This window comes from Rattus rattus, chromosome 9, assembly GCF_011064425.1.
Source record: "Rattus rattus isolate New Zealand chromosome 9, Rrattus_CSIRO_v1, whole genome shotgun sequence".
NCBI classification, from domain to species: Eukaryota; Metazoa; Chordata; class Mammalia; order Rodentia; family Muridae; genus Rattus; species Rattus rattus.
This window is the reverse complement of record NC_046162.1, coordinates 29272144-29287984: the sequence shown is the minus strand read 5'-3', so window position 1 is coordinate 29287984 and position 15841 is coordinate 29272144. Positions and strand designations below refer to the sequence as shown.

At 42.1% G+C, this 15841-nt stretch overlaps 1 protein-coding gene across 1 annotated transcript; it reads left to right on the top strand.

Annotated features, from left to right (window-relative positions):
* Positions 1-268: 268 nt before the first annotated feature.
* LOC116908981 (hepatitis A virus cellular receptor 1 homolog) lies at positions 269-15465 on the top strand. Its single transcript, XM_032912451.1, has 5 exons — positions 269-317; positions 8794-8846; positions 11390-11501; positions 13806-13839; positions 15357-15465. The coding sequence occupies exons 1-5, from the start codon at positions 269-271 to the stop codon at positions 15463-15465; spliced, it is 357 nt and encodes a 118-aa protein (XP_032768342.1).
* The last annotated feature ends 376 nt before the right edge of the window (positions 15466-15841 follow it).

The window sequence follows — 15841 nt, the reverse complement described above, 5'->3', positions numbered from 1 at the left end:
CTCCTTGCTTAGGGTTCTACTAGTTCTCCCAGCCTCTTCTCTCTGCCTTCAGTTTTTCTCTGTTTACTGTCTTAATTGTGCTGAGACCAGGAGTGAAACTGAAGGCTATATGTGGGAAGGCCTTGGAAAAAGCAGTGTTGGGGAGGACAGGGGGCCCCAGCAGAGAGGCCAATGTGGTTCATAAAGGCAGGATGAGAGGCCTCAGATACAGTGTGGTGAGGGTCAGAGCCAACCAGAGTGTCTCCTCATTGTCCTGCAGGTCACCATCATGATGCCCCCTCAAGTCCTCATTTCAGGTCTCCTACTCCTTCTCCCAGGTAAGTCAGGGGTGAGCAGAGGGAAGCCTGGGAAATGGAGGTTCAAATACATTCCCTGAGGTCAGAATCACAGGGTATATATGAGCAAAGAACCAGGATGAAACCGTAGCCCCAAAAATATTTCTTAACCTCCATGAATTTCAAAATTTATGGCTCATATATAAGACCCACAAGATTGTCAGCTAAGAGATGAATATATGTGCATGCATGTAATATTCAAGTAAGGGTGAGCACATGTATGTGCAAGTTATAGTCAACCCATGAGAGCTACAGAAAATACTTTTACTTGAACCATTTGACATTAAAAACCCTCATTTTCAATTATCTAATTAAAATACTCTTTGAAAACACTCATGATATAAGAGTAAACAGTTAATTGCATATTATTTCTTTTTGAGACAGGGTCCAAGATAGCTTTGGTCGCCCCTAAAGAGGACAGACAAGAGTGAATGGACTCACTACCTCCCAAGAGCTAAGATACTAGGTGTGAGCATCTATATCTCATATTCATTCTAAATGTTACACTCTAATCTCCATTGAGTGGAATGTGGAAGGTCATTAATTCTTATCATATGTTTCTATAAATTTATAATGATAGTATTTATTATATTTGTGAACATAAAAATGTATTTGCAAAGAGTGGAGTGATGAGTGTCCCAGTGATAAGTACACTCCCATTACACGCTCATTTTATACACAGGAACATGCTTTCTCAGACCATGGCCCAAACACACGGGCTAGACATGGGCTGGGCTGGAATGGACTCCCACAGTTCACTGTTTTGTGTCGTTCGTTTATTCCTTTCTTCCCGTGCTGGGATCCAACCCAGGGGCTGCCGTGGGCTAGGTGAGCATGGCATCCTTGAACTGCATCTTCAGCCTCAGATTTCCCTCATGTAGAAGCAACTGGTAATAGGGAATTCTGTCCATCCTCTCAACAGATACATATCAAAGATGTTATGCTAGGTTTAAAATTTGTATGATTTAATGTTCTGGTTTTGTGGTCTCATGATATGAGTCTTGTTCAGTTTCTGGAATGTTATCAACACATAAGAAGGAATCCTTGTTCAGGTTTTGGTTTGGTTTTTCTTTGTTTAGGATTAGCTTTGAGAACTGTTCCTAAAAGCTCACCTCTCCTGGGGGTTTAAAAAAAACCATCCTGAGCTTGGCCTGGTGGTGCACACCTTTGAGTCCATCCTGGGGAGGTAGAGGCAGGCAGATCCCCATGAATTCAGCCAGTCTGTTGTACATACAGAGTTCTAAATACTGAGGTCAGCCAAGGCTACATAGTTAAGAGTTTGTCTCAAAAACAAAAGCAAAAGCAAAACAAAACAAAAAGCCCAACAAACAACAAACAAACAAAAAACAATGAAAACTATAGCATTTCAATAGCATTGAGAGTCGTTAGGGGTGGTTTGAGCTAGGGTCTCATAAACCAGGTTGGTCTTCACTAGTCTCCTGCCTTCACCTTCAGAGTTCATTTTTTGCAGGCATCCATCATTGGGCACTACATCTGAAAGAGCATTTTCAAAATTTTAAAAATTTTAGAGTCAGTAGACATGCTTGTGGTCCCATTTCTCAGGAGTCTGAGGCCAGAGGAAAGTATGAGTGAGAGTCTGCACTACAGAGCCAAGCCCTGTCTACAAATCAGCCAACAAGTCAGGGATAACGGTGCATACCTTTAATCCCAGCAGGCAGGATTGGATGGATCTCTGTGAGTTCCAGGCTAGCCTAACATGTGGGGGTGCACACATCAGGATGGAAGACAGAGGTGTGGACTTTGCAGGGTCACTTTAATACCTATTAGGGTAGGAATGCAAGACATTTTTACCTTTCTTTCCCTTGAATTGTTGGCCTTATCTCTAGAGGTAAATGCCTTTGTGATTGGTTAAGGCTCTGGGGGATTTTGGGAACGTTGGCTGATCATTTGGCTCAAGCTATAGGGCAGCTTCTACAGCTCCTGATTCGCTGCCCATGAAGTGGTTCAGGCAAGGTGGTGGGGCAGCTTCCTGATTGGCTGCTGGTAAGGGGTGGGTTTCCCTGGAATTCACTTGTTTTGGACTTTTCCAGTTGTGAGAAACAGAAACTTAGGCCTAGTCCCCCAAACTGTCAGATTGCAGCCTGTATGGAGTCACCCTGGCTCTGGCTAAATCTGTCCTCTCAAAGGAGTAGAGTCATGAGGATGTGCCTTCTTCTGGTGATATTTCCTAATCTCCTTTACTAAGAGTCAACCCGGACAATAGAAACCAATACTAACTTGTCCCTATTTTCTAAATTCAGAACAGCATTTTGTAATTGTCCAGTCTTGTGTAGTTGTTACTTGCTTTTTTATTTATCTACTTGATTTTGAAGCTGAATCTCACTGTGTGGTGTGAATGACCATGATCTCTCTCCAAGTAGATCAGACTGCCTGAAAACCCAGTAATCAACTGCCTCTGTCCTTTGACCAATGGGAACAAAAGTCTGTGTCACCATGCACAGCTGCTTGAAATCATTAATAGTGCGCTGTTACCAAGCTTAGAAATTCTTTCACAGGTCAGTGTTCAAAAGGCCTCCGTCTGGCTCGTCACTGGGTCCACAAGAGTCGCTCTGTCTTATCCTTAACAATCAGTCTGTATAATTCCTCAAGACTTAAGCACACTGAGCTGTGTCCTCGGCTGTCCCAGGACCCCCATCAGCTCCTCTGCACTTTCCCATCCACCTGGGAGATAAAATGTCCCGGAGCAAGGAAAGAGAGGCTCCCGAGAGGGTGGTTTCTTTTTTCTTTTTTTTTCTTCTTTTTTTTTTTTTTTTTTTTTTTTGTTGTTGTTCCCATTATGATCTTTTGATTAGGGTTGCTGGTTTCAGTTGTTTTCTTTTGGTTTGGTTTTGGGTTTATTTTTGGTTTTTGCATGCTTGTTTTTTTTTTCTCCACCAAATTTTTACTGTCCAGGGAGGGTTTGAATTGTTTTCATGCCTCTGTTCATACATTATACTGGACTGGCAATCTAAACGTGTGAATAGTTTGTATCTAATAGTGTGAATAGACTTCCCTTAGCACACCCACACCCACTCCCTGCTGTGTTGTCCTCACTGACTTTCACACTGATTGACTGGAGTGCTTGCCCCTCAACACCTAGTTCTTGGTTCCTGAACCCAATAGACCTACTACTTAGCTGGTCCTTTAAGGGAAAGGGGAATGAGGGCCAGCAAGAAGGCTCAGTGGGAACAGGGGCCTGTGGCCAAGCTAGATTACCTGAGTTCAATTCTTGCAAGCTAGTTGCTAGAAGGTGAGGACCAACTCTCTCAAGTTGACCTTGGATCTCGACACTTTATCCATGGAAAATTATACGCACATACACACAAAGGGGTGAAGGGGAGAAGAAAGAGAAGAAATGAAAATAAGTAAATAAAAACAACTTTTATAAATCTTTTTTTTTTCCGGAGCTGGGGACCGAAACTTTTATAAATCTTAAAGTGGGTTGAGCTTAAAGTTCCGTTAGCTTCCTGTAGGTAACAGGTGAACACATTTCCTTTTCTTTTTCCTAGAGAAAACATCTAGATTTGAATTACATCACATCCATTAAAGAGAAGAGTGTTCAGAGGAGTTGATCCAGGCTCCTTGGTTTTATTTTGTAGATAGCAGAGCCAGGATTGAATGACGCTATTTCTGGGGAACCATGACAGCTGGCAGAGCAGTGTGTGTGTTCTCCTGCTGGAGTCCTCACTAGCTGTTTTTTGCAGGCAGTCTCCTGTTAATTCCTGTCTTGGATCTCTGTACACTCACAGACCATCAGTAGGGTGTTTGGATTCATATGATACTTCTGATTTTCCTGATTTGTGAATTACAGGTTGAACCTGCCTTGCCCCAATACCATATCTGCAGTTCTTCAAGATCTAAAACCTCTTGGGCATTGCCTTAAAAGAAACACCTAGAAAACTCAATGCCATGAAGTATTCATCTGCAGAATGATCAGTGGTTTATAAATGTACATGTAACACTTGAAATGTATGCAGATGTAAGCTACATCGATCCAAATATAAACCTGAGTATCATCTGAGAGCCATACATAAATTTTTTTCAGGAATACATAATTATGAAAATTCCTCATACCACAATCTTTGCATAAGTGATATTCACCACATTTCTCTTATATTGGGGGGAAAAAGGCATAGAAGACTACATCTATTCTTTATCCAAAAGTACTAATTCTTTGTGTTGGGCTTTGCCTGGTATCTTTTGTAAGACAACTAGGCTAGTTAGTCTTCAGTTATGATGCAGTCCTGTGTGGTGTGTCCTCTCGGGACTGACTGCATTGAATATACTGAGCCTGTAATCTGTGGGAGAAGTCAGTCATTTACCAGTGAAAGGTAGAAAATCACACCCAGCTGGTCTCTGTTCTCATGTCCATGTTGTGAGTGAAACTGTCTACTATTGGTGAGCCTGTCTACCCTCGCCCTCCCTGCCATATCCTAGTTGGTCAGTGACAAAGAACAGATTACCAGAGAGGAGCCTTTCCCCAGACAGCCTCTCACTGCTGTGCTACGGAGCAGGTATAGCAGACAACTCTTCTTGCTTGACTTGCCCTGGCTTTCATAATGATTTCTAAATTCAGGCTAACAAGTTTTTCAAGGAGACTTACAATTTCAAGTAGATTCAAATCGATCAGTATACCTGGGCCTACTCCAAGGAAACCTATAACTACTCCAAGGAGACCAGCAACCACCACAAAACTCACACCAACTCTGAGGAGACTCAACAACCATAAAACCCACAATTACTCCAGGAAGACACACAATTTCTATAAAATCCACAACTGCTCCAACAAGATCCCAAATTACTACAAATCACAGCTACTCCAAGGAGAAAAACAACTGTCATAAAATCCATAACTAATTCAGGGAAACCCACAACTACCATAAAACACACAACTACTTCAACAAGACCCACAAATGCTCCAAAATCGAGCACAATCCTTGGTAAGTGACTGACTTCTCCCACAGATTGTAGGCTCAGCATATTCAAGGCACTGAGTCCTGAGAGGACACACCACACTGCATCATAGTTGAAGGCTAATTTGCCTAGTTGTTCCACGAACGTTTCCATGCAAAGTCCAACACATAGAGTTAGTACTTTTGGAAAGAGAGTAGACACAGTCTTTGCTTTATTCCCCCCCAATATTAGAGAAACATGGTGAATATCACTCCTCTAACACCAGTACACACGCATACTCACAAACAAGGTAAAAACCCATGTGTTCCAGGGCTCAGAGTCCTTCTCATGGGATGCTATAATACACACAGGATAACAAGGCAGTCTTAAGTACAATCTTAGGCAAACGGTTCTTAACTCAGATCCAAACAATAATTTCATAACATCTATGATTCTCTAGTCTTTTTATGTGCAGCCTCTGCTGTGCAAGAGCTTGAGAGGGAAAACACATATCTCTATCAGATTCCCAGAGGATTCACTACTAGCCAGACGTAGGTAGATCATTGATCTAGGATAGATGATGAAGTTGGTAGAAATCTGGGTTAGTGGGAAGTAACTTTCCGATAAAAAAAAACTAAGGAGTGACCAAGGGCTAGGTTCAGGTAAGAAGATTCGGGACCCTTTACCTTTATTCTGAAATTGTGCCATCCAATGTGATCATCACTGAGACCACACTAGAGTGAAGCTAACATTTAGTATTTCCTGAGCACTGAGCAGTATACTACACACTTTCTGATGCAGTGTTGAACTCTCAGACAACTATTGCTGTTACAGCTGTGCTTTGTTCCCATGGGATAGTGACAGGACCTGACACAGATTCAGAAAGTTCATGGTGGAAGTTATGAAGACAGAAAGTGACTCAGATTCTGTCTCTGTGCACTTGAATTGGAAGTTGTTTTTTCTAATTCCAGGATCAGGCCTCCTGTCTTGGGCAAAGATGTTTAGTGGGTTTGTTCTGTATTCAAATCCTCTCTGGAGGGGTTGGGGATTTAGCTCAGTGGTAGAGCGCTTGCCTAGCAAGCACAAGGCCCTGGGTTCGGTCCCCAGCTCTGGAAAAAAAAAAAAAAGAAAAAAAAATCCTCTCTGGAGAAGACTTCAGTCTCCATTTTTAGGGGCAGTCTCCATTTTTTGCTTTTATGCTTCAAGAATCTGGTAATATTTTTGTATAGGAAGAAAATATAAAAATAATTTTCTGATAATTTATACATTGAGTTTATAGTCTTTAGTTATTTCAAATGTTCACAACTGGGCTGGAGATATGGCTCCATAACTACAAGCAAGTATTGTCATTGAGGAGATCCTGAGTTGGTTCCAGGAACTGACATTGAGCAGCCTGTAATTCCACTTCCAGGGGACTTAGTCCCTCTAGTCTCCATGAACATCTGCAATCAAATGCAGAAACCCACACACAGAGGGCATATGCATGTGTACACAATTTAACATAAAAATGTATTCATATGCTTTGCTGACACCATAACATTTGTACCTCAAATGCCGACACATATGAATTTACACTTAACAGTAATTGATAAATTGTTAATTGATAGAGGTGGGAGAAAGCTTGATGTCCAAAGACAAGATTAGGTTCAAATTTTCTTACATTCAGGAGTGAAAAGGGAGCTGTTCGAGGGATGCTTAACACTGCCTAAAAGCCAATCATCAATGGAGTAGGGCTGGTCTTGAGGGGCAAAAGGATCACAGAGTATTGTTGTTGTTGTTGTTGTTGTTGTTGTTGTTGTTGTTGTTGTTGTTGTTGTTAGAGCAATCTGATGGTAGGTATCGATTTCCTTACCTCCCATTGGCCTGTGGGAATATCAACCAGGAGGATTCTGAAGGAGTGGGCTACAACCTGAGGTTACAACTGTGATTTTAGAAAGAAAAAAAAACAAAACAAAAATTTGTTCCAGGCAGCAACACACACTATAGAACACTGAGGATATCTCAGGATTGACAGAACCTTTCAATACTTAGTTTTTGGTGCTTCAGAGAATAGGGTTCATGGGCTGAGTTTCTAGAACATAGATAAGTTACCACCTTCATTGAAAACTAAAATTTAAAAAAGACAATGACATTTTACGTCATTTCTAAATGACATAAGCTGCTGGGGTGCTACAAGTTGAGTTTTGTTTTGTTGAGACAGGATCTCAACTTGGCTGGCAGGGAACTCATTTTGAAGACCATTCTTGGCTTGAAGTTGTAGAGAACTTCTTGCTTCTGCCCCTAGTGATTAAAACTATTTGCTACCATGTGTTGAATTAAAATTTTTATGTTTCATAACTGAGTCACTTGCTCTTATTCCTGCAAGGTTTGACTTAGAGGCCTAAGTCAAAAAGAAAGCCTAGACTACAGATGTTACCTAAACTTAGTCATTGTCTTGGCTCCTTGGATGGGCTCACATAGTGAGTAAATTAAACACAGGAATGTGGGAACTGAGGAGGCCAAGGTATCCAAATTTATCCATGCTGGGCAATGACAGATTTACAAGTCATTGGGATTTCCATGGACCTGTAGTATTTTCATGCATTGTATGGGCACTGCGCATGTGCATTGCGGGCAGAAATGTCTGTCATTTGTTGAATTAGACATGTATAATCATCTGATGAATGCTTTTTCAAGAATAAAATGAAACCGAGGGACTCCCGGTTAGGATGTAAAGCATTTATTTGTTTGTTGTTGTTACTCAACAGAATGAGAATTATGTGCATATAAACTTTAGAAACCATATGATTTACAATCTATTCCAAAAATAGATGTCTCATAAACACTGTGGATATGTGAATGGAGTTCCATGACTCCCCTGCCACACTATAACCTAATCCTTGCATCATATGAGACACATTGGCTTTTGGACTATATTATAGATGTTTTCTAAAGGAAATCTGATTCAAGTCAAGTAACATAAATGTTAGAGGAGAAGACACACAAGCTGTATTGGATATCGTGGTAGTTCCATTCCTTCTGAGTGGGGTCATTTCTGACTTTTCAGTGTGTGGGCGGCCTTCATGCATTTACTGTCCTCAGCTCATGTAGGACCGTCAACTGTTTCACAAATAAGTTCTCTGGCTCACCCAAATATGTAGCTGAGCCTTGGCATGTGCATGTATTTCTTGGCCTAGGGAGGTGGGAAGAGAGGGAGAAACGGGGGTTGGGGGAGAGACAGAGACAGAGAGAGACAGACAGAGACAGACAGAGAGAGACAGAGACAAAGACGGAGACACAGCAAGAGACAGAGGAAGGAGAGAGAGGAAGGAAAGGGAGAGGGAAGGGAAGGGAGAGAGAGGGAGGGAAAAGGAAAGAGAAGGGGGAGAGGGAAAGAGAGGGAGGGAGAGGTTCAACATAGAGAAATTTAGTAAAATGTTAAGAATTTACTGTGATGCTCAGAATGCTATAGTATTTGATTTTTATTAACTTTGAACTCAGGATAGACGCTGGTGTGAACGTACGTAGCTTCTGTAGTGAAAATTCAACATATTCAAATTAACAATCAATTTTCATTCTTGTTTAGCAGCTTGGACCACCACTGTGACATCATCAGATCAGCTTTGGAATAATCACACCGTAAGCCTATCCCTCTGTGTGTTAATAGTGAGGTTCATGTGTCTAACATCCTGCGATCATGTTGCCTTTAGACACTTTGACAAATTAGTTCACAGATTTTTGTCTCAAAAAAAGAAATAAAAATGTAAAAGTAACTGTTACTCACCTTATGTAATTGTCACTTTGGAGGTCTACTACTAAAATAAGCTCACCTGTTCTAGTTCTTTCTGAATTCTGGATGGCAGGTTTAACTCAGCTGTTCAGGTTCAAACTCCGTTCCAAGCTGACTGATTCAATCTGACTTCTCTTAGCTTCTCAGTGAATTGCTCTACCTAACTCTGGCAATCTGTTCTCGTCTTCTGGTTCCTTCTCATTCTCTGGCTTGTTCCATTGTCAGCAGTGTCTAGAATCTTCTCTTGGCAACCTGTCTCTGTAAAACTGTCCCTATAAAACTTGCCTGTGAACTCCACGAACTAAACTGCCCTGAACTCCACTCCCGCTGCATCATCTCTCAACTCACTGACTCAACTGAACTGACTGACTAGAACCTAGAGAAGTGTTAGGAAGTTTATTTTGATAGGGCAAGTTTGTTAGTTGTACCCAATAAATGATATTTTATAAAACAATTAAGGAGGTAAGGACACAGAGATTGATTGATTTTTATATGGTTAAAAGTTAGGTTAGAAAAGAATGAGCTAACCAAAGGAGAATAAATTAACCTGCCATATTTGTGTATCTGAGTGCAATGTCAGAACCATCATGCCATGTGGAAAGTACTGTTCACTGAGGAGACTCGTGCAGGATTTAGCACAGTCCTGCATGACACGATTGTACTGAGCACAGGTAACTGCACACAATTGTCTTCACCAGCAAGAAGAAATAACTTAGAATTAAATTCAAAGAAAGGAACAGGAAAATCTGGACTCTGCAGCTCTCAGGCTTCTAGGTGCATGGTGAACAGTGCATGCAGAACTGGGCAGAGGCTCTCCATTGTGTGCTGCTGTCTGGGACTTTTTATTTCCTTGTTTGTGAGCCAGGGGCTCCTGGAGACCAGGCTGGCCTTGACTTCCCTACAGAGCTGAGAAGGATAATGAACTCCTGAGCCTCCTGGCTCTGCTTCCCCTCCTGGGATCCCAGGTGGGCACAGCCATGCTTAGCAATAGCAGCCAGTGGCCTGAAGCTGAGGATGAGCCCCCAGACTCCATCTCCTGGAAAGGTTGGAAAGCTGTGTGAAGGTGAATGAGGAGGGAGAGCCACTGCTGTACTTACAACCAGGAAACACTATAAAGTAAACGTTCAGTGGGCAGGGCGGACACTGCTGTGATCCACGCACTCACGAGGTGCAGGCAGGAGGATCACAAGTTCATCACATTGGCTACATAGTGAGTGGTAGGCCTGCCTAGAATACATGAGACCCTGTCTCAAAACCTACACACATTACTGTATATCCACAGCAGCATTTCTCAAGAAGTACCTGGGATTACTTACCTAATATCGCACTGACCATGTTGATAGTAGCCACTGAGACAGAGCTCACAGAGCTGAGCTAATGAGTCCGTGGTCTCATTGACTAAGCAGAGGAGCTGGGGTTGTGATCCATCAATGAGGCTCACACATGGGCAAACACCTGATCTCAGTGACACCACCTCTCAGGATCTGCTTAGGGCTAGTAGATCAGTGCTGAGTTATGAAAGGGCCTAAGGTGACACCCAGTCTGTTTCATGCTTATTTCAGTAGGTGGTAACCCGTGGTCACCTGCACCAGCGCACTAGGACGCAATTTGCATTTCTGTCTGACCACATGGTGTTAATCAGGCTGCATCCATGGCCAGCTTTCCTGAGTGGCTTTATAAAGATGTAGGATCTTGCCTCATGGCTTGAGGACTATGGCATTAGTCCCAACTATCTCGGTGGAGAGGCATGTGCATCTCTGGTTAGAGACCAACCTGATCTACATGGAGAGTTAAAACTGTAACTGTAACTGACTGTAACAATAGTGAGAAATAAGGTACAGTCTCAGGGTAAAAGAAAAAGAGAATTCAGAATTGCATTTGATTAAAAAAGGTAGGATCCATTAGTCAATGAAGAAAGATCAGACTCGGTAGCTTTGCAAACTCTGGCAACATCAGAGGATCAAATTAGAAAGCAGCCATTGCTTTTATCAATAGAATAATAACCTACTGATAGTTAATGCAGGTATAATCACTCAAGATATGCAACCTTGTTGTCATATCAAGCCATATAGAAAAAAAATTTAATCATCCTCCTAGACACTTTGAAGTTTGTATTGTCTAGAATTTCACAGCTTAGTACCAACTCAAATTGTTTGATTTTTACTTGCATGTTCTCTCTCTCTCTCTTTCTCTCTCTCTCTCTCTCTCTCTCTCTCTCTCTCTCTCTCTCTCTCTCTCTCCCCCCCTCAAAATAGTGGAAAGCAAGGAGTGCTTGACCACAAACTTTCATATTCTTAGTCACTGGCAATGGAGGGAAAGTCTGGGTTGAAGTATAGAATGTGTTTTCTGCTCACCTCAGTCGGTGCCTCTTCAGTTACTGATGTTTCCTTAGGATGTGGACCCAACACAATCCCCCCTGAAGATCTCCACTAAGGACCTCTATATTGGAACCTCTGTGTCTGCTGCACTCCTGATCCTCCTTGCAGGTGTCCTGGCTGTCCTAAGTGAGTGACTTTATCAAGGTCCCCATGTCAGGAATGGGTCTGGGTCTCCATGACAAGAAAACAAGCAAAAATCCCAAAGAATTTTAACAGAGCAAAATGTTTTTCTCCTGTAGCAGGGTGCAAAGCCAGTTTAAATGCACAGAGCAAGTGCACACAGTGGGGCTCCTGCTGGGCCTTGAACTCTAAAGCAGAGAGGTCCCTTGCTCTGTCTGAGAGCTCACAGTTTGGCCTCACATTCTCAGGACACTGCTGATGTAAAGCAGTGCAGTGGCCAGGGAAAATGGCCTCTGAGCGTGGATTTTGTCTGTAGGAAAATGACGGCTCCATGGCTATTCTTGCCTAATGGTGTCTTTCCACATTTCTTTCAAGATGCTACATCCGGTCTCATTCATCCAATTGAGAGAAGACAGTATGCTTCATGTATATTTTCCTAGACTAAGGAGCTATAGCAAGGATTCTCAGCCACTCTTGCTGTTACCCCAAATACCAAGGAGTTTATGTCACATGACTTCTCTGTGTTCCCGAATCCAGGATACATACTGGAGTCCCTTCTGCACCCCAGGGGATGTGTTAGGACCTTCTAAGCACTGATATTATTTCTAACATTTGGGACATGCTCAGTGACCACTGTTACGGTATCTCATAAAGATTCCTTTTCACACAACTTGTAAAGCACGAATCATGTCCTAAATACCATTGTTTGTTTATCTCCTTGAAACAGAGTCTCAAATATTCTAGGGTGGCATTGAACTTATGTACCTGAGGCCGTCTTGGGATGTCATAGCCCTCTGTGTCTATGTTCTGGTATTACAGCATACACATACATTTTATATTTCAATCAATGGCCACCTCAATAATGAATGAATGAATAATGAAATGAATAAAATCATGTTTTCCATGAAGAAGTTTAACATGGAGCTGGAGAGATAGTTTAGCATTTAAAACCATGTACTGCTCTTACTGAGAGTCATTCCAGCTCCTGAGTGACTCCAAACTGATTGTAGCTACATCCTCCTGGATGCCTACAGATTGGAATCTAGTGTGTGTGCGCACACACACACACACACACACACACACACACACACACACAGAGAGAGAGACAGACAGACAGACAGACAGACACAGAGACAAAGAGACACAGGGACAGGGACAGAGAGAATTTTTAAAGAAAAAAATTAAAATACTACAGCGCAAGAATCAGTTGTACAAGGTTGAGATCTGAAACACAAGAGACCATTGTAAGACCTATGGTATGTTCTCTCTCAGCCTGAAGATCTGGTTTTGTCTCTTTGATGATACTTTGAAAGTTCTGGGACATATTTAATAGAGGAGGCAAATAAAACACTGGATGGGAAACTGCATGACTAACACTGGAACAGAGTTTGTTGAGGGTGGCACTCAGGCCTGTGTGGCCCTTTTGTGCAGAGTTTGTAGAAGTGCACACGGTGTTTCTGTCTGTGTAGCCCATTCCCTAGGTAAGAATGTCAGCCATCATTATTCCAAGACACCACACATGAGCTCATTCCTGACCTATTTCGCATGACTGGGCAGAAATTTGGGGATGAGAATATGCCTGTCATAGTTTAGGATGTTTCCCCCTAATATTTAGAACTTGGTTGTTCATAATGGTCATTTAAACTGGTCCTGGGAGTATGAGCCTATTATCCCAGGATTCAGGCTGTGGAGACAGAAGGATTACACTTCATAGCTACCTTAAGCTATAAAGGTAAGATAATGTATAAAAGAAGGAATAGAAATTGCATAAAATAGTACAAATATGTTCCATTCTTACCCAAAGTTTTTATTCTCCCCAGAGGAAGGGTGGTTACTGGGAGTCCCAATGTCTCTGACCGGAAGGGGAGGGTGAGGAGTAGGTGGTAGCACTCACTGCCTTGCATTACGGAAGGAGCCAAAGCCAGTAGTACAGTGTGCCACCTCAGTGACGTTGTCAATAGTGTCCCCAAGGGAAGAGGTCATTAGTAGGACCTTGTGTCTCAGGTCTCTTGGAGAGTCCATGTTTAGCTTATTTTGCACCAGCCAATTTGAAAACCTAGACTTCTTCATTTTTTTCCAGAGAAAGACTGTTTACCAATTCCACTCTTGCAAGTTAGGAATGCTATGCCGGTAATGGCAGAAAGTCATGAATGCAGACAAGATACATCCTGTAGGGTCCATGGTCACTAGGGAACGGTTCAGTTAAAAACAGACACAATGCTCTTGACTAGATGAAAATATCATGGATGTCTTTGATGACATGTTCAATTTACCTTTCAACTCCTCCCAACTCCCCATCCCCCATTTTAGAGTACAGACACAGAAGAAAGAAGATCCTGGAGAGGTAAGCTGACTTGGCTTGTGCCGGTTGCTTTGGAACTTACAGTCCTGTGGATGTCTTCTGCTTTCTTTCTTTCTGTTCCTTTTTTCCTTTCTCCCTTTCCCTCTCCTCCTCCCCTTCCTTTTTTTTATTTACTTATTTTTAATCAAAATGTTTTTCATATATTTCCTTCATGTTCCTCCAGCTCCTCTCAGTCCGTACCTCCTCCCTACCCACCAAATGTTAATTTTCCTCTTTCGTTCAATGGGTGGGGGCAAGGGGGAGAAAAATAAAACCTACAAAAATACAAACATGAGATCAAACTAATCCCCTGAATACCATTTTGCATCAGTTGTCACCCTGCACCATCTGAGCTTCTTTTTTTTTTTTTTTTTTTTTTGGTTCTTTTTTTTTGAGCTGGGGATCGAACCCAGACCATCTGAGCTTCTTGACCCTATGTCATTTCCATACCTGTACACATGATACTGACCCAGGCAAAGAAAAGCTTTGTCCCAGCATCTCTGTAATTCTCAGCACAGGTGTTCTTGTGGCTTATTTCAGTTCTACATTTCAGTAGCAGTGATGGCCAGTGTATAGGTAACAGAATCCACCATGTCAAAACACTATCCATGAGTTAGTCAGTTTCGTTCTGTGATTCGCTCCTCTGAGAGCTCTAGAAGCTCAAATCCCAGTCCACCATGACTATCCACAGTAAAAACTCCTCCTATAGCTCATGGGAAAGGCCAGACCACAAACCCCAGCAGTTCTCTCTCAAAATCATTTCCTTTCCCTATAGCATCTGATGTTGCTCTATGCAAGTGTGGGCCACACATGTCCTCTTTGCAGCTGTTTCCAAGACGACCAGCCCCTGTGGAAACGCACGGTTTGTTCCTGTACACATTTTCCCACTCCATGTTACTTTTAGAGTATGCAGATGCTATGCAGATTTCAAAATCTTTTTTTTTCTTTAGCAAGAATTTATTTCTTACTGTGTTGGGAATTGGTTTTGGCGGTAGTTACAGTGGCATGTTTGTGTGTGTGTCCATGGCCCCTGAGAAGGTCAGAGAACAATTTGTAGAGGTGGTTCTCTCCTTCTGCCAATCCATGGGATCCAGGAATGTAGCATGGGTTACCAGGCCTTCCTAACCTTAGGGTCACAGTTCTAAGCTATAAATACATGAGCCATCCAGTTCTTAACCCAGTTCCAAAATGCACATCCTGATTTGGTAACTCCATTTCCTGTTAGATATCTGTCTTAAACTTGCCACTTTTGTGTTCTATTACATGAGTAGATGCATGGATGATAATATGAACTGTTTTTGTTTTAATGGGCTTTTATTTTCTTTGATGTTTATTAAGCAAACTTTTCTATGACTTAATACCACATCTCTGTGTGGTACCGTTCATTCACTGTCACAGTTTTGTGGTGAATGGGGCTCCTGCAGTCCCAATATCCAGTCATGCTGTATCATGAATGAACAGAATCTGCTCAGATCTCAAAAGTGACCTTCCTGTTCTTTTCTCCACAACTCTCTCCTCAGTGCTGTTGTCTTCCATGGATTTCAGAATGGAGTTTTTCAAAGCACAGAGCAATCCCAAGCTGTAGACGTCTATGTCATCGAAGACAGTAAAGTTCCAGTTGCCCATTGAGGGGCCATCATCCCAAGACTGTAGAAGAAAGAATGGGGATGTGACCATGATGTTATATATTTTCTGTCAGTTCATGTGGTTCCCACTTGCCAGTAGTCATGGAGAGAGTGGCCCTCTCGCTGTCCCCAGTCCTAGACACTGTTTGTATAGCACTCATTCTTACCACACATCGGGGAGCATTCTGTCAAACAGGAACGGTTTAGAATTGCCTGTGTTCTTTAGGTGTCCCAAGTTGTGTCTGTGAGAGAAAATCATTGGTAATGAAGAAAAGGGACTTCTATCTTAGTTATTGAAACCATCCAGAAGAGATGAATAAGATTTTAAAATAAAAAATATGTAAATAAATAAATAATGCAAGTGGAGAGGGAAAGACTTA